The sequence below is a fragment of the Electrophorus electricus genome, chromosome 26 (assembly GCF_013358815.1).
Source record: "Electrophorus electricus isolate fEleEle1 chromosome 26, fEleEle1.pri, whole genome shotgun sequence".
Taxonomy (NCBI): Eukaryota; Metazoa; Chordata; class Actinopteri; order Gymnotiformes; family Gymnotidae; genus Electrophorus; species Electrophorus electricus.
The window spans coordinates 2,345,128-2,364,303 of NC_049560.1; the positions used below are offsets into that span (position 1 = coordinate 2,345,128).

General features: G+C 45.2%; 1 protein-coding gene across 1 annotated transcript; it reads right to left on the minus strand.

Moving 5' to 3' along the window:
* Positions 1 to 358: 358 nt before the first annotated feature.
* On the minus strand, positions 359 to 18,905 carry crb1 (crumbs cell polarity complex component 1). The gene is made up of 12 exons (XM_027028860.2): positions 18,760 to 18,905; positions 15,217 to 15,813; positions 14,328 to 14,523; positions 14,036 to 14,175; positions 13,165 to 13,347; positions 10,747 to 11,667; positions 9,732 to 10,285; positions 9,244 to 9,409; positions 6,270 to 7,131; positions 4,825 to 4,947; positions 4,437 to 4,563; positions 359 to 627 (listed from the first exon to the last, which is right to left on the minus strand). The coding sequence occupies exons 1-12, from the start codon at positions 18,833 to 18,835 to the stop codon at positions 418 to 420; spliced, it is 4,155 nt and encodes a 1,384-aa protein (XP_026884661.2). The 5' UTR covers positions 18,836 to 18,905; the 3' UTR covers positions 359 to 417.
* Between the last annotated feature and the right edge of the window lie 271 nt (positions 18,906 to 19,176).

The following is a 19,176-nucleotide window of genomic DNA, read 5'->3' on the forward strand; positions in this document are numbered from 1 at the left end:
AAAGTGGGACAATTAAGGAAAAAAATAACTTAATTGTGATAATATAAAGCATTACACTGAGATTTTCTAGTCTAACATGAACCAATGGTTTGGCCACATATATCTGAACTCAACAATGTAAACACTTGTTTTTTTTTTTGTTTTTTTCCCCCCTCCTCAAAATTCCACAAGTTCTACTTCTGCTCTGAGAAACCGAACTACACACCTTTCCACAACTTCACAATCTACCTCTGCAGCTGCCACTGGGCCAGTTCTTCGCAAGAAGGTTTTTTTTTTTTTTTTTTTCTTTTTTTTTTTCTTTTTTTTTTTTTCTCTCCCCTCTCTCTCTCTCTCTAAGCTGTCTGAGCAGGAGCTTCCTTTTGGCAGTCTGATCGCAGACGCTGTCACCTGGGAGCGTTCTCCAGGACGCCTCCCTGCTCAGATGAGTCTCTCCGTGGGCGGCGGCTCCGAGATGTTCCACATCTCCACTCGCGAGCCCTCCTTCTCCTGGCGGCTGGGACTGTAGGTACCACGCGTGGCCCGCCAGCGCCGCACCAGGGCCAGTGCCAGGACCGTGCCGGCTGCCAGCAGGGCCAGTGCCAGGCTTGCCCACAGGGGCAGTGCCAATGTCCAGCTCGCCCTAGTCATCTAGAAGAGGACAGAGCAGAGGCAGGACCTGAGATGGGATCATTGGTGGAAACAGTTTTTGAGCCTTTTAAAGATTTATAATATACAAATATGACATGCAAGAATAAGTTAAGCATTAGCCAAATAGCCAAAGGCTCATAACTGAGCATTGTCTTGAGATGATAAATCCTGTTGCTTTCAGTGATTTGTAGTAAACTGTGCAGCACAACAGCCAAAATTGTGCATTAAATTAATGAATATACATAATGAATTTCTGTAACCTTTCAAATACTAGTGCATGTGCATGATTGGTATTTAAAAGAAGGTTACAAAAATGCATCTGGAGGAAGACATTGTCACAATGGTTTTAACTGTCATTCTCATAATGATTGTTAAAATCATTAAAATAACATTTATATTCTAAAAATTAAAAATAAAAAAAGCATTAAAATACCTGAGCTTACACAATGGTGATGACCTGTCAGTGAGTTTTCTACACTTTATATATGGCTCACAGTACAAAACAACATCTTTGTGTTTCTCTAAACTATATGCAGAGATGATGAATGTCCTGAAGGTGTAGTTCATGTATGCATCATACTCCCATCCATTCTCCTGCCCTGCCGCGCTCTGACACGCTGATCACCAGGAGCCATTTGGAGCTGCAGGAACAAGATGGTTCCCAGAGGACATGAAGGAGCCCAGAGTTCTGTTGGTCCTGACTACTCGTAGTAAGCAATAGCACCGCCTAAGGTATCGTATGTCTTGATTTACTTAGTTATACTTGGTCACCTGTGGCACTAAAGACAAGTATGTTTGTGGCCATTTATTGGTATTTGTGAAGCTGAAATAACTAAAGTTTAAGGCTTGTCCTTTCAACCCAAATGAATGACATTTACCTTAGTCTTTTCTAAGTGACAGTGACCTGAAGGCCCGTGAAACTCGATTTCGAATGAGCTGAGCTTAGCTCGTCACCTGTTCTGTGACTGTGGGCGGTGTTCTGTTTGTGGGTGCACGCGCATGCGTGAGTGAGTGAGTGTGTGCGTGTGTGTGTTTGCGCCTGACTTCCTCCAGATGAACGACCCTGTCACAGAGATAAGCTGCTCCCATATTTCTACCCCGCGTTTTCCGACCTGCAGCGACGCTGCCACCGCTCTGCTGAGTTGCATTTCATAGGAGAGCGTGTGGCATCTTTCTGCTGGCCCAGCACTATTAAGGAACTGTGAAGGCGCACACATCCAGCGTTCAGCCACTGCCACAGACACACAGATCCTCAGAGATTTATGCTTCAGCAGGCACAAAACCGGCCCTAAAAAACAGCAGTTTCTTCCCTGTCACACGATTTGTGACTTGCATGAAGAGGAACTGTGCCCCCCCCCCCCCCCCAATCATAAATTATGCTCCCTAGTTTGACTCTCTCTCCTACTATTCTTGATTAAGATATTCCAGTTGCTTTAGATATTGTTAACCTAAAGCACTTAAGTGGAAATGAAATTACACGTTAAACAGACACACTGCTTTTGAAGTTGGGTCAACAGCACAACAAGTAAAGCTGTGGGTTTGCCCCTCATATGCAAGCCCCCGGGGTCACGGTGGATCTCAGAATTGTGGGTACTGTAAGGTGTCTTCCCGGTCCTGTATCTAGCCTGTCAGTGAGGATTAGCAAAAAAGCTATTTTAAGTCTACCACTACTCATGGGATGAAAAAAGGATGAAGAAATCTCTCAGAGCTCTTTCTCAGACATAAGGTCTAGTTATCACATCCTCTGGTTTCACTCTGTCCCGAATCCTTGGTAATAAAACAGCACGCACAAGGTCCAAATATATACTTCAGCCTGAATGTGAATCATGTGAATGACTGTAAATTTTTTTTAATATCCACATTTTATATCTGTTGAATTCTAAAACAAAACCAATATTCTTAGCACTGGTCTTAACCCTGACATCCCTCCCATTTCAAATAATTTCAAGCTATTTCAAAAGTGCGCGGTAAACCCTTCCCAGCCTCTAGCAGCCAGCTGAAGTCCTAAAGAAAGCGGTGACTTGACACCCCGCGGCGTCTGCTTTGACAGCGCGCTGGCTTGTGCCGAGTTTGACGCGCCTGCTTGAAGTGGGGCTGTCGCTCCGAATCGGCGGCGGCAGCACCCCGCGTGCGACATGAAGAGCTCCAGACACGATCACAGCCCTCGAGCAGCAAGGAGCAGGGCGGAGGTGGGTGGAACAACAGCTCCATCCATGGAGGACAAACAACAGGATGAGAATGGAGAGAAACGTCCAAAGACAAAGACAAGATCCAGCTATGGAACCTGTTGAGGAGGCGATGAATACTAACGTTTCAGCTGTGAAAGACAAATGGACAGCTGGGTGAGCACATGAAAATGATACGTCTAGATAACACAGACACATTAATTAAAGTACAACTGACAAAGTTGTTCTAGATGGCCACTGCCTTTCATAATGAGTGCCAGTGACCATGCAAGACTGGATTTGGAGACAATACTGAGGTAATATCATTTGGTGTAGACAGATGCTTATTCCAGAAATATTGACACCCTTCATGAAAATGAGCAAAAACATTATAGGTAATACATCGATGATTCAAAAATAATTTCTGCAAAAGTCTTAACAATAGTTCATTCATTCATTATTGGCATTCCTTGAAGAATACTATAAGTCCAAAGAATGCATGTTGCTGGAAAGAAATGTTCCGTGATATTGCTTTTAGTATCTAGAAACTCTTATTGTCTACGACCATTTCCTGGTTCACTGGGGCATAATGAGGTGTAACAGGTAAAATCCCTTTGTCATCCATCAACATGGGTAGAACCCCAAAAGCTCTCAGCTCAACTGAGAAAATAAGTTGTTGAGCTGCATAGACCGATGAACGGCTGCAAAACTGCAGCTGAAATTACCAGCAAGCGTAACCAGGGCTATAGTAAGACGTTTCAAAAGCATGGAGCAGGTGAAGATTTGTCAGGAAGGGAACGTATTTGCATATTGCACCACATGTGGTGCGAAGGATGCTAGGAAAGACAAAGAAAAACCCAAAGATCACAGTTTCACATCTTAAAAGTTTAGTTGTGTCTTGGGATCTCACCTCTTCAAAATAATCAGTGAGACGCCACCTTCAAGACCAGGAGCTTTTTGTACGTGTTCCACAAAAGAAGCCCTTTCCAATATTTTTGGAATCTGCATTTTTATGAAAATTTGTGCTACTGAAGGAAACCTTAATTTTGTTCCAAAAACGTTTTCACAATAAAAGCATGAGACAGAAAATATCACTCATTGCATGTGTGTTTTATATGAAAATTTTAGCTCATTTTCATGAAGGGTGCCAATATTTCTAGAGTTGACTATATTTGTGTAATTTAATGGTGTACAGATGGAGCAGACATTAATAATGGGATAGATGTTAAAGGGTTCTGCCTAATCTAAACAGTAAACCAGAACTAAACTTTAGCAAATTAAGAAAATATGCATAGAATCTAAGGATAGGATCCTGTTACAAGCCCCTCTTTACTGTAGTAAATGTGATAATCATGGGATAAGATCCATTTTTGTGCTAAAATACCATGTAAAATATTGTGCAGTTTAGAACAGCACCCACTGACCATGCCATCAAAGACCAACAAACTTAATCAGTGTTTGATACATTGGTTTCAGTCCAGAGAGTCACAGTCATGCTCACCGTCTCTCTGTCTCACACACACGCGTGTCTCAGTCATTCTCCTCTAAATCTACTGGCACGCAATCCAGCTTCAGTAGGAGGTAGGCGAGCAGTTGGACGAGGTTCTGCCACAGCAGAACAGCCGGCAAAAGTCAGCGGCTTACGTGGATGTGGCAGGTGTCGCCCGCATAGCCCTCCTCACACATGCAGCGGAACCCGCCCGCCAAGCTGAGACAGTAGCCCTCGTTCAAGCAGGGGTTGGACCTGCATACGTCTGTCTCCTGCTCACACCTATGCGTGGAAGAGACACGCCGTAAGGCAAGCTTTAATCATCCTGTAGGTGTTTCCTGCCCCCCCCCCAAAAAACCTCCCCTGTAATATTGAGCTCGTCCCTTGCAACCCGATTTATTTGTTAATCACAACAGTGTTCATGATGTAGCTTTTCTCTGTCCAGCAGGGTTAACGAATCAGGTCTCTTGATTAGAGTATGAGAGTGAAAGAGAGAGACCAAGGGGATAAAATGAGTGAATGACTGAGCAAAGCCGTGCTGACCGGTGTCCAGTGAAGCCCGGCAGGCAGTCACATGCAAAGTCTGCATCAGAGCAGTTGCCCCCATTGAGGCACGTGTAGTTCTGTGTCTCATGGCCGCAGATGGATGCTGGGAGCTTGGAACCTCTGGGAGGAGAAAGAAAAGAAAAGAAATTAAAGGAAAATGAGCCGATGAGGCAGACACCTCCATGAGGGCCGCTGGCTGTCTCCCTCATATCTCCCAAGCACAAAGCAGATTAGCCAGTGAGCAGCATACTGAAATTAACATGGCAATGGATCCCCCAATTTATAAACAACAACAGAGATTAAATCGCTGTTGAATTTTAAGATTAACATTGGTGTAACATGTATTGCACTAACACCATCAGTGTAATGTGAGTGTGTGAGATTGGTGGGGCGGGGGGTGTATGGTAAATATATAGAAGTGCAAATATTGTGTTTTCTAAATATCACCAATGAGAATATTTTGCCAGTAATTTCTATAGCTTCATGTGTGTACATATGTGACTTCTACGGTAGAACCAAGTTTATGCTGTTGCTTGTTGTGTTCTGATCATTTGATGGTTTAGAAAAACACAACTACTGGAGGGATAAAAAAAGCAAAGGAAGAAGAGCAGAGGAAACGTCCATGTTCTTGACAGCTATACACCACGGAAGCTCCTCGGCGCAGCCGCAGCGAGGGGGGCAAACAGACAGACAACGCCAGTGTGCGCGAAAGATCTCTCGCGCTAGAGAAGAGAAAAGATGGATGCATCATGTCTTCTGGCTGCCTGTGAGGCACTTTCAAAGAGGTACAAGGAAAAAATGTGGCAGTGCGAGACGTTTGAGATAAATGGTTGCAGGCGTGCTTCTGATGCTGCCCTACAGGCAAAGCGTGTTCACGGGGGGTAGGAGAGGACTCCCTCACCAGAAACACCACACTTTAGAACTGATGTCGCTGCATTTAAATGACTCTTATGGTAGCAGACATATTACCACAAATACACTCTCACGCAAGTGTAATACCATGAAAAACTTTTTTGCATTTTCAGGGTAACAAATCAGTCCCTGAAGGAGTTTGGTTCAAGGAAGACGCTGTTGTGCTTTTTAAATGAGAGCCTTAAAGGTTCATGTCCCATTTGATTGTACAAAGGATAGAATGTAGTTTTGCGCTGTTTTTCTCAAAACCCCGACTATTGCTTTTTGAGAATGTGGCTTTTCATGTGTGTGATTCAAGTGAAGTCTCTGTGTCTCTCCTTGCTTTAGCCAAGATCAGGGGGATCCAGATCAGCTCAGGTGCTGAACACAGACACCCTAAAGACGAAGAGCATAGGCGTGTCACACCAATGCTGCTCGTCATTCAATTCAAAGTTCGTTCAAATGGACGCATGGCGTAAAATCCCCAGCTCTGTCCGCAGCGGGATTCCCCCGTCCTCCACCACCGAAAGAGAGCTAGTGATGTCACTCACGTGCAGTTAGGCTCGCTGAAGTTGCGTGTGCAGAGACAGGCAGTCATGCTGGCATCCTGCAGGCAGGCAGCACCATCTGCGCACCGACGGCGGCCGCAGGGGTCCGTCTCTGCTTCACAGCGGCATGCAACCGCGTGGAGCTCACAGCGCTGGCCCGTCCAGCCCGAGGGGCAGGTGCAGCGAAACGGGCCAAGGAGATCCCGGCAGTGGCCGCCATTAAGGCACAGGCTGGGCTCACACGCGCCGCCCTCCGCTCGGCACCCGCCGGGCAGTGAAGCGGTGGATGTCTTACGGAACTGTTCCATCTGGGGGCGGGGCAGCATCAGGTCAGAGGGGCCGTAGTACGACAGCACGATCCCGCCTAGCTCCACGTTACTCAGGCACATGATCCCGCTTTGGCCCGCCCTGGAGCCCGGCCCCCCGAGCAGGATGTCCACACCCTCGCGGAGGAAGTCCAGGTTGCCGGCCTCGGAGTCAGAGGTGACGGGTTCCTCTCGGTCGTCTGCCAGAAGGAGGGCCCACTGAGAAGCGTTAGCTGCGGGGGCAACCATACGGAATTCCACGTTGTGCCACATGCCATCGGCTACGGGCCTGGAACTGCGCAGGAGCAGGGGGGAGGAAGAAGAAGAAGACGAGGAGGAGGAGGAGGAGGAGGAGGAAGATGGGCTGAGCAGCTCCAGCACCAACAAGCCGTCGCGGACCGACACGGTCACGAAGCCCGAGCCGCTGTCGGCGTGCAGCACAGCTGCAGTGTGTTGCCGTGTGCGAATACTGAAGGAGATGGTGGTGAGGTGGCGGGAAATCAGCCCATTGCCACGGAATGTCAGAGTGACGCCATTCTGAAAAGTAACGTTGGAAATGCCTGCAACAAAAGAAAAATATTTCAGGCCTGGTTTCAGGTTATATAATATTTTGACAGTTCCCTTATGGTGTAATTTATTGAAGTCTAGTCTCTTTAGGAGGTCCTAATTAGAAAATGAATGGCTTTTAATAACTTAATCACTTGTTAGCAAGGGAAATTCTCTTTAGTGGTAGTTAATAAGTTAAATAATGTTCTAAAATAACATTATACAAGACAGTTGGTGATAATTTACACGTTTTTCATTATACTTATTTAATACTGGTTAATTTCAACCTACAAATTATCAAGTTTAGATATATATGTTTAGTTTTAACTCAGCTGAACTGTATTGCTCCTTGGCTTAACCAGTGATATTACTGCGACGAAGATGGTTGTATAGGAGACAAATCAAAATTATAGTTCAATCAAAGCATGTTAAGCCTGGCTGGTACAAATCAGCCTAATAAAAAGAGTTCAGTGGCCACACTGAAAGATTATGTACTGTAAAATGATGTATTTAAGATTATTCAACTGAATTCATAAATGAGAGACTCTAATCAACGATTCTCATCTAATGCTGGAAAGTATTGAAATAAATAAATAATGAATTAAATCCTCAGGTTGTACAGAAACATAAGATTAAAATTAAAAACAAACACTGGATGGTCAACAACTTTGTTGAACCGAAATAAATCTGAATATTTATTTTACTCGTTCTTATACCCAACCCCCCTTCAATACACTAATAGTCTATCAAAAACTCAAGCAGTACTCTCATAATAGTTTAAACCATGTTAAGAATCACGGAATCATGATTCTGAAGATAGATTTGATGAGCAGATCAACTCAGCTGTTGTCAAAACTAGATTTAAGAACTGGGGATCATTTCTAAAATCAAATCAAGTCTTTGCTTTTAGGATTGTAGGTATGCATTTGCTTCAGCTAGAAAAAAGCAATTGTACATTCTTTCAAGCTTCATTTTCTCAAGTAATCCCACACAGTGTCACCCTAGAATGGGCCCAGTTCTGCCCAGTCTGCAGGCCTGTATGGCTTAACTGTGTCTAACTGTGTTTGAAGCTCCATGAAGGTTTTTTGGTGTCAAAGTACACTACTGCTGTCTCTATGGGCACAGCATCCATCTGGACTTTCCATGGAAACCTGGACTCAAGATCCAATATCTACCTGGACTTCCCATGGAAAACCTCTTGTTACTCTTTATTACATTACTTTGTTATTTGCATTAATGTTTTATTGTGGTAATCTTTATGTATTTGTCATATGTTATACTTAATAGTAATTTACTGCCCAGATATATTGCTTGGGTGCTGATTTCACACTGTACAATATAATGTTGATTTTGCGCAGCACAGTAAAAATTTTATGGCATGTAACTGACACTTTTATCCAAAGCAACTTACAATTATGACGGAACACAGCTTGAGCAATTGAGGCATAAGGGTCTTGCTCAGGGGCCCAACAGTGGCAAGTTGGCAGTGGCGAGGCTTGAACCAGCAACCTTAACCACTGAGCTAACGCTGCCACCTGTATGGCTGTACACTGTTGACTGCTTCACCCATACGCTGACCCTGGGTCTCTGAGGTCTCCAGACATGTCTCTTATGTCTGTCCTGTCTACTGGTATCATATCTGTTCATTTAGCTACGCTTTGATTACGTCCAGTATTTTTAAAAGCCCATTTGTTTAAATGTTACGAGAGATTTGAGGCCACTAAAATGTGATGTGAATTGTACCTAATTAACTACACATGTTGGATTTTGTTTAGTCAGAGTAATAGCATTTGGCTAAAACATAAACCTGAAACAATGTTACAGTACTTCCATGCTAAGTGGCTACTTTAAAATGTGCTTTATTAATGTTAAACCCAAAGTTGCTTTCCTTTGCTCTTTACTAACTCCATCTGTAATCTTGAACAGCGTAGCACAATCAGCACAATCCAATTTACTAATGAGACCAACACTGGCGGACAGAACTTGAATATACTCCTAACATCATACTAGTGAGAACAATACAACGTTCTTTAAACTTCATGTAAACTACTAAAAAAAAAAGAAAAGAAAAACGTGTCTCGGAGAGCCGGTCTGAGGCAGTGGTTAGACCAGCCGGGTCCACTCACACTCGTAGCCACGGGGGACTGGTCTGCAGTGTGCAGGGGAGGGACACAGAGAAAATGCACACCAGCGAACCTCCTCACAGTGACGGCCAGTGGCGTTGTGGGTGCAAGCGCACGTGAAATCCTCCCACGCAGGGACACACACGCCTCCGTTCTGACAGGGGCTGCTCTGAGGAGGGGAGAATGAAAAGAGGACAAATGAAAAGCTTTTACAGGAAGCTAGAAATGAAATGTGATTATTCGGCAGTTTCGGTTAGAACATTAGAACAAAGTCACAAGGGCCAGTTTGCCAGAACTAGATCTCCAATGCTGATTCACTGTTCTTACAGCAATCTGGTATTAAGCCCAGGCTTAATCTAGTCTGGAGATATCACTGTGACTTTTTATCTGAGCGCTCTTAACCAGCATGTTAAAGGTGATGAAATGGTTAAACTGGTGTGTACAAGCTCATGGTAATGAAGTGATCAATGGTGTATAACATTGTGACTTACAGCGCAGGAGTCGCCTCCAATGCAGCCTTCAGAAACATTAACCATGTGCTCGGCGCCGTGTGACCTCACCGGGACGCCACGCGGGAAGAACTGCAGCCTCTGCTCATTGAGGCGAAGGTCCTGTATGCAGCCTTCAAAATAGCCCCCGAGCCCAGCCGTGGACCGCTTGTCGTCTACGCCTCCCACATAGACCTTGTCTCCCGCGCGGACGTGGACCGGTCCGACGGCCGCACGCCCAGCCGTGAGACCGGACTGCCGCAGGGTCATCTGGCCCCAGCCAACAGCGACGCTAACGAGGTGCAACTTGCCGTCACTGATGACACCTCTGCCCGCTACGCCCTGGGCGCCGTCAACTTTTGCCTTTAGGTGTCCGTGCTCCAGCCGCACCCACAGGTACGGGCGGGCGCCGGCGGCCAGCGCGAGGAGCATGCCCGACTCGCGGCGTGTACGCAGCAGCATGGAAAAGGTGAGGACGGCCGCACCCGGCTCCTCGTCGATAGCAAAAACAGCAAAGCTCGAGGCGCCATCCCGGCCAAATCTGGCAGGGGTATGTTCTATAAGAAAAAAGAAATGCAGACATAAAACCAAATAGTTCAGATACCTTTTCCCATGCGCCAGACCCATGCCTTCCACCTATTTTGACAGTGATATGATATAATATGCAAAGGTGAAAATCTGGTGGAGTTATACCCTTAGGCCATTGTTCCATCAGGCTGGTTTTGATGACCCCGGCATTTTGTGAAGGGTTGGTTAATTAGGCAATAAGATGATTAAAGTGTGTTGGATGCAGGAAAAAAACAGTCAAATGTGCAAAAAGCCAAAACATTCCAGGACCAAGTGTGGGAAACACAACTTTAAGATATAACTGAACAGAGGAATGGCACTCCTAAAAGTGTATGAAATTACTGATCTGCTTTTCTGTCAGAAAGTTGGAATAGTGCAAAACTAGTTCAGGAGTTTCATTAAAAGTTAAGTCCAAACAGCACCATTAGAAAACTGCAAATTTGCAAATTACCATCAGCACAGTTTTGCCCCTCATACGGCCGCTGGCACTTGCACTGGTAGCCCTGCCACAAGTTGACACACTCTCCCCGGTTTTCACATGGAGCATCTTTGCAGCGATCCCGGTGGATGCAGCCACGGGTGATGTTCACAGCCGAAGCGTTGAGCCAGTCGTCTGGCCCCATCAGGTGCGAGTCAACAAACAGATCCCTCATGCAGCCGATAAACGAACCTGAAACACCTCCCTCCACTTGGCCTCCAATCAGGGTGGTGCAGAAGGCTGACTGCAGTGCCTCCTTGCCTGCTTCCAGCTGAGCAGCCTCTCTGCACCGCTCCCCCCGGCAGGGCCCGAGGAGCCGGAGGAGCAGCGTCCCACCACCCAGCACAGCCTCCGCCGCATGCCACTCGCCGTCCGCCAGGTGCTGGGGCAGCCTCAAGATCCAGCCGCTGTCCCCTGCCTTGCTCTGTAAGCTCAGCTGCAGGGAGCCCCCCCGGAGCTCCAGGGTGAGTAGGGCCCCGCGGCCCGCCCGCCGGACAAGCACCGCATCCCCGAGCATGGTGCGGAAGCTCAGCGTGAAATTTGAGGGGGTGTCCGTGTCCGGGCAAGGGGCGTGCAGCCTCACGTGGTCCCCGGTGGATTCGAATGAGAAAGTGGTGGGCGTCTGGCAGCGGGGGCCGCCGTGGCCCGCCGGGCAGGAGCAGCTGTAGCCGTGCACACCGCCTCTGAGCCAGGGCACGCACGCCGCCCCGTTCTGGCACTCGTGGGACTCACAGCCCACCAGAGGCTTGGTGCAGTTCTGCCCCCCGTACAGGACACCATCCCGGCTCTCAGACGGACAAATGCAGACGTAGCCGCCGATCGTGTCCTCACACGAGGCACCGTTCTGACATGAAGAGGGAGAGCATTCTTCTACGTCCTTCTCGCACAGTGCACCTGAATGGTGATGAACCAGTACAAAGATCATCAAGCTATATGTATTATGCTCTTAAAACACTGAATATTTCAACCTAACCATGACATTATTATATTCTCACTATCTAGTCTCCACACCAGATCTTCCACTCTGAACTGGCACTCCTTCAGTAAGACTTCTTTTATTTCTGCCTTTATGGGATTTAGTATAAAGTTGTCTCTGACGGCTGATGCCAAGGAATGTGAGAACGTGTCAGTTGATCATTCCTCAAGCAGACTGTCATGCAAAACTGGCTTCATAATGCCCAAATTTTAATTCCGCCAACTGCTGCCAACTGGCAAAGTCCTCAAATTATTAAATTAAATTATTATGTTCACACTTTCAGTCTCATGCCCCAAAATGAGCAAACCCATTCCACACAATCAATTGCAGTTACATTTAAGAAACGTAAAGTTAGATTAAACCAAATCCATGAGAAACCAATCAACCCTCACTGTGATACTTGCTGTGCTCCATGATTAAATGGCCTGAAGACCTTTACGAAGGTACACACTCTTGCAAAACCTTTCTTTAAGAGGAGAAAGAAACCTTTGCAGTAACAGTCCTAGAAACGGCAATCACAAACCCAGAACAGGTCCACTTTACAAAACTGTCAAAACTGTTCCAGTCAGGAACCTAACTATGTTTTATTTTTTATTTTTTTATTTGTGTTGTTTTTTGGCAGATTTGCACAACTCTGCCACAAGAGGAGAGACTGGGACGTTGCTGCCTCCGAAACTAAATCATACCCCTCCTCCTGACACTACAGTCTAAAGCTCTAAGCATTCATGCAGTTATGGGATTCTGTGCAGAGATGTCTGCTCTGCTTATGGTCCATTCGCCCAGGCCTCCGTGCACACTGTTTGGCCTCTGAAGCCTGATGGCCTGTCCTCATCACAGTCATCTTAAAGCAACATGAGTGTAATAATATAGGATTATGTTAATACACTCTGAGCGTCTTAATGCAGAATTATCTTATTACAGGTTAAGTATCTCACAATTGCAAGACATTTACATGCAACTTTTATCCAAAGCAACTTACAATTATGACTGAGCACAACTTGAATGATTGAGGGTTAAGGGTCTTGCTCAGGTGCCCAACAGCAGCAACTTGGCAGTGGTGGGGCTTGAACTGGCAACCTTCTGATTACTAGTACACGACCTTAACCACCAAGCTACATAGATCTGAGTTACTTCCTCCAGACCGCTCTAACAGATATGGACAGAGTATCCAGTGTTGAAACTCAGCAACTGGTAAACCCAGAGTACACTATACACTCACACTCAATGACATAAAGCTATGAGATTACTACCAAGTATCTCATATACTAGAACCAATCATACACCATACATAGAATGTCCGAATGTAAAAGTAATGTTTTTAAATCCATCCAATTTTTTATCCGATAATGTCTCCAACTGCACTGGAAAGGTCTGCATGTTGGTCTGCGATTGTCCCTACCACGTCACGTCCTGACCTGTGAATCCTGGTGGACACTTGCAGATGTAGCCAGTAGCATGAACGGGGTCATAGGGGTCAGGCATTAGGCTCTTGCTGCCATAGGGTGGCTCCCAGGAGCGCTGGACGCAGACACCTCCGTTTTGACAGGGGCCACTGCTGCATTCGTTGACGTCCAGCTCGCAGTGATGCCCTTCGAAGCCTGCCTCCCGACAACAGTAACGCCAGCCAGTATATCAGATGAGACCATGATGCGCTCAAAGGATTGTAAGCAACATTATAATGCAGCGTAAGAAGAAAAATAAGGGCATACTGCCTCTATAATGAGCAGGACAGGAACCATAAATTAATCAACTGTAACAGCAAATTGACATCACAAATGAATGACTTTATAGATTGCATGTGGAGGTTAGGTACTGAGACAAGCTGCATTCGGGACTCAGTCCAGGACAACTACAAGCCCGGCTGTTGATGACTAAATTTTCATTTTGTATTCTAAAGATGCCTACCACAATCCCTGCAGGATTAGTGATGAACAGTGTAGAGAATGTTTTTCTGCTTCTATGTGCATTCTGTTTTTCCTTTTTACCCCATATGCTCATAAAATATGGGTTGTTTTTTGTAGATGTTGTTTTGTTTTTGTTTGTTTGTTTGTTTTAGAGTGTATTTCTTTTCTAGGACTCAGGGCCTGTCACTGCACACTCTGCTCAAGTGTCAGTGCTGACTTAGTGCTGATGTTTTACTGCTGTTAAAAAAACAGGTTTGAAGTAATAAAATACTGATCCCTAAATGTCATTTATTAAAGCAGATTTTTAAAAACATATGCCTCATAAATATACAAATGTTTTTTTTAATACAAATGCTGACAGGTGTGCCTAAGCGTGGGTTACCTGGCCAACATTTACAAGTGTAATTCCCCCCTTTGTCCTGACAGAGGGCGCCATTGAGGCAGGGCTGGGACCAACACGGTGGAAGAGGGACCTCACAATGCAAGCCTGAAAAGCCGCTCTGGGAGCAATCACAACTGTAGCTGCAAGAGGAAATTTCAAACACACATTTTGTTCAGTAAGGATGACTGTAAACATTACATTACCTAGAAAATATACACATACCTAATTGTAAGCTTGCTATTTTTTCACATATTCAACATTAGTTCTGCATGCAAACAATTCTTTCACTTACCTATTGATTCCATCAATGCACAAAGCCCCATTCTGACATCTGTGACCTATGCAATCATCTACATCAATTTCACAGTGGTTCCCCTGGAAACCAGTTGGACAGGTGCATGAGAAGCTGTTGACGTGGTCATGGCAACTGCCACCATGACGACAGGGCTGGGAAAGACATTCATCAATCTGGACATCACAGCTGACACCTGCAATATCAGAGACGATGCCATTTAGCACCCGCTTGCTGGAACTATGACGCTTGGTATGGCTTAGAACAGAAAATGCTTTGTTAGCAAAATCTGTCTGTAGTAATAATTTCAGCATTGTTGTAGCGATGTTGATACAGATGTCATTTCATTGCACACGTCTCTGCTCTATTATAGGTTCAATGCTTAACATTACTTTCATTAAAGAAAACTACAATTCCTAATATAGACTGCTTGAGTCATCGTTTAGTAGGGCTTCCTCTTTATGTTCCTCACTATTGTTTTTTTTTCCTATGTAAAATGCTCTGAGTTATTTCTGTTCGGTGAGACTTGGTGAGACTATAAAGGAGCACTGAATCGCTGATGTATGATCTAATACTACTATTATACCACTAGGTGGAGCTATGTAGAAATATTTGACATAAGGCACATCCTTCTCGAGACTACACACGATATTTTTATGCATTTGGCTCTTTTCCAAACCGTCTGCCATGAAATGATGCATTTCCTTAACTAATATGCACATATTGCTTTAAAAAAAATTCCCCAAAGAAACGTCTTTCTGATTTTCTCTCTGTCTACATAAATATCCCTTATTTGACTCGGGTCTATATAAAATGCTCTGAGCTGTGAAATGTAATCATTCTGCTTCTGAGGCCCTCCACTCTATCCAGTGAAGCATGCGTGGCTCACCCGTGTAGCCTGGGCTGCAGAGACAGGCGTAGTGCCCGATCCTGTCCACGCATGTGGCTCCGTTCCTGCAGGGCTGTGAGGCGCACTCATTCACCTCAATCTCGCAGCGCTCACCCTGGAAGCCCGGAACGCAGAAGCACGCTGGCCCCTCGGTGCCATTCCTGCAGATGGCATGGTTCCGGCAGGGGTTGGGAATGCATCGGTCTGCCCGTCGTTGGCACAGGGCGCCGGCATAACCTGGCTGGCAAAGACAACTGAACCTTGAGCCCCCGCGTGCCACGGTCATGCAGCGGACGCTACCGCTGCACCAGCTCTGGGCACAGAGCTTGGCGGCAGCAGGGCAGGTGTGCCTCGGTGAACTTGGCCCACAGCGGCATGCTAATTCCCTGGACTGGGAGCCGGTGGGCTGGCACGTGGCATTGCCCTGGCAGATGGGAGGGTGGCAGAGGGCGTTGGAAGAGGTGCACGGCGTGCTGGACAAGGACGCTGCAGAAGGCTGACACTGGCAGAGGAAGATGGAGGGGTCGTCTAGGCACTCACCACCATGCTGGCAGGGTTTGGACAGGCAGAGAGAGGAGGCCTTCTGCAGAGTCACACCTACAAACAGAGGAGCTTCAGCTGCAAATGAATGCTGAGGCAAACAATTTCCACACAACATTCTGTCATCAGTCAAAAGTCCTTACTTATTAATAACTTGCATAAAGTGCATTTCTTTGCTAATAATCCCATTTGGTCAATCATTAATGGAACCCAGTAAGCTAATACGCGCGCAGAGTGAAAGGGAGAAATCTGCATGAGCTGCTCTGAGTGTGGTGGGTAGAGCCAGTGTGAGAGCTCATCACGGCTTTTGCTGCTGCCACTAGGGAAGTCATAAATCATACAGACATCTGAGATGTTCACAGGCACTTCAATCACCAACAGCTCTGTGTGAAGCATGGCTAAGAGCCAGGGCCAGATGACCGCAAGGCTGATGTCTCTCTTGGAGAGGTTGTTGACCTTCCCTGTGTGGAAACATCAGTGCAAGTGAAATCTTAGAAATCATTTCTCTATGTGTCCTCCGCAAAAGATTATTTTAGCTACTACTGGCAAGTTTATTGGTTTTAGTATACCAATTAGTCTTTATGAGCTGCTGTGACTATGAAACATATATTACCTATGAAACTACTCATAGACATTCTTGCACTACAGTCCACAAAAAACATTCTCTCCAGAGAATGACACTATGCTGTCAGTACTGCAGTGCTGTTCTGCAGAAGTTCATTTATGGACATACACAAATAATCTTTTTGTCACACTGGTAATGTTTCCCTGTTTCTGGCACAGGAAAGCCCTAGTGCTGCATCCTTTAAGAACCATAAAGATAAAGGAGTGGTTTGCACTAAACTGTTCCAGTGTTATAGTCTAAAGATGAGGCATTAACTGATCCCCATGCATGGCCACACCTTTATTATTACCAGACCAAAACACAGAAAGCTGCAAGGTCTAACAGTGGCACTTATACATTGAGTCCAGTACAGAACTATTTAAAAACACCATTTGGTCACATGATGCTACAGAAATAGTTTATACCAAGAATTAATTTTCTGCTAGTGCCACCAAGCATCTAAAATGTGTCTCCCTCCTCTGTGTATTATCTAAACAGTGTTAGATAGACCACATTTGTCTCCATTCTGTTCACTGAGCCATTATCTGGATTGTAAGCAGCCACAGTGCTCAGTTATCGCTACGGGAAACGCCTCCCCCACTCTGAAAAGGGCCTTTCACCTCCTGCGAGCGCCACAAGGACATTTGCAAACTTTAAGGGCCCAACAAAGCATCAGATCATGCCGCCATGGCAACCAATTCCACGCTCCCATCTCAGCATTTGCTGCGTTGCTATGGTGATGGGTCACAGACATAAGTCAGTCATTTAGGGGGCGTTTATCATTCTATTCAGAGTGTTCAGACAGCATTGTCTTCAACCCTTAGGCTGAGCAGTGAGACTCAGCAAATAGCGCTGGTACTGATGAGGTTTTTGTTGGCAAAGGACATGTTATTAGTATATGAATTATGCTCATTCACAGACCATGCCTTGTAATGGCAACATTGTGTGCATTTTTATGCTTTGTGATTGGTTAAAAGGTACCACATAAAGAACCATGCCTGCTTAATAATTTTGCAATGCAAAATGACATTTGGTCTTCTCAACCGCTTTAATGTCTCTAACATGCAAGGCAACATATTTCAAGAACCATTTGGCCTTGTTACTTTAATCATCTGCCGTAACTTCATCCGACCATGGACATATCTGAAAATATCAGAAATGTATTCAAAAGAAATGCCAAAGAAAATGCACTCAAACAATCTGCACTCTGCTAACTAGGCACAGGGCATGCTATGACACAGAGAGATATGAATGTGTGTAGAACTGCAGTCTCATCATCTCAGGCAAAATCACACATTATGTGTCTGTCAAATTATGATGAATTATGAAAAGATTACATGGCATCAAAAACATACACATTGTCACCAAACCAATAATAAAGTAGTCACTTCCAATCTGGAAAGAGGAAAAAAAAAGGCAAGCAATGTCAAGGATAAACGAGTAGCTGTTCCGATTCCTTATTTAACAGACATTCATTTATCATATGAAAAATAAAGACTCCGTTTCTGGATTTAAATGTGTCCTTAAAGGAAAGCCTCCTATTATCACCATTTGGAGTTGTGGTGAACCCTTTTTGGTCAGCCACTGATCACACAAAGTTTAAAAAGTAAGAATGTATTTTTGGCAAACAAATAATTATATTTCTTCATTCACACACTCTGTACATGTGTGGGACTTCCTCAAGACCCAGTTATGTGAAGTGTAGACCAGCTCATGGCTTAACCTCAGGCAATGACCAGTTAGTAAATGGAGTTGAGTTTGTCTAGCCATATGGACACATTCACAGAACTTTGGTTTATAAAAGATTAGATATTTGTAAGATTGTATATGGGATATGGGATTACGAATACATGCCACCATTCATTTTAGGGCATAGGATCCCAACAAAATCCAGGCTTAAAAGCCTATTGGTTTTGATGTCAACTAAGTCTTATAAAATGAAAGATAAACCTGAATCTTTGAAGTCTGGCCTTTTATGTTTTGAGTGCCTGTTTTACTGCTTCTCTCTCAGCTCACTCTGAAGGTACGTCTCTCTCTCTCTCTCTCTCTCTCTCTCTCTCTCTCTCTCTCTCTCCCCCCCCCCCCCCCCCATCCCTTGCCACATGTTTGAGAACTGATCACAAAATGAATCGCATAAGCAAATTACAAACCTGTTCTGAATCATTTATCCATGTAAAAATGGTTGAACCCTTCTAGGCAAAACTAAGAGAGATCCTGCTCTAAACTTAATAACAACAGGACAAAATAATAACACATCTGTTGCCACTTCCACCACCACAGTACCACAGCAAGAATAGGAAGAAGGATGGATGGATGGATAATAATAATAATAATAATAATAACAGGTTGATCGACCGGTAAGGGAACTGTAAAAAGCTTGCAAAAAAAAAAGCACTTACTCTGTGACAACTGCACAAGAACGATAATACAAACGAATGCGTTTACTCTCCTTAGTCGCAGAAGAAGCGTGCCCATGTTTGGGAGTCATCGTGAAGGTGGCTTAGTCGACATGGCCGGTCCTTTTCTTTCTAGCGGCAGAACATACCAGTTTACGGTCATCCGGCGAGCGGCACTCCTGAAGATTACCGCGCGGTCCTATTCACAGATTCACCAATTGAAAGCGTCTGCGCCACTCATCAATTCCTCCTTGACATGGAAGGATGTCCTGATTGGTGTGTAAAAAAGGAGGGGGCGGGGAGAGAGTTTCGGAGGAAATGCCCTTCGAATGATGAACAGAAAATGACCAAAAGGAGGGAGATGATATGCTAACACTGCTGCACACCCTCAGAACTTTAGGACCCCATGGAAGGAACGAT

Coding starts and splice junctions, on each gene's coding strand:
- crb1 (XM_027028860.2), bottom strand. CDS start 18,835: ATGGGCACGCTTCTTCTGCGACTAAGGAGAGTAAACGCATTCGTTTGT. Junction 10,286..10,746: donor GGGGCAAAACTGTGCTGATG/GTAATTTGCAAA, acceptor TTTTTCTTATAG/AACATACCCCTGCCAGATTT. Junction 7,132..9,243: donor AGTCCCCCGTGGCTACGAGT/GTGAGTGGACCC, acceptor CTTTTGTTGCAG/GCATTTCCAACGTTACTTTT.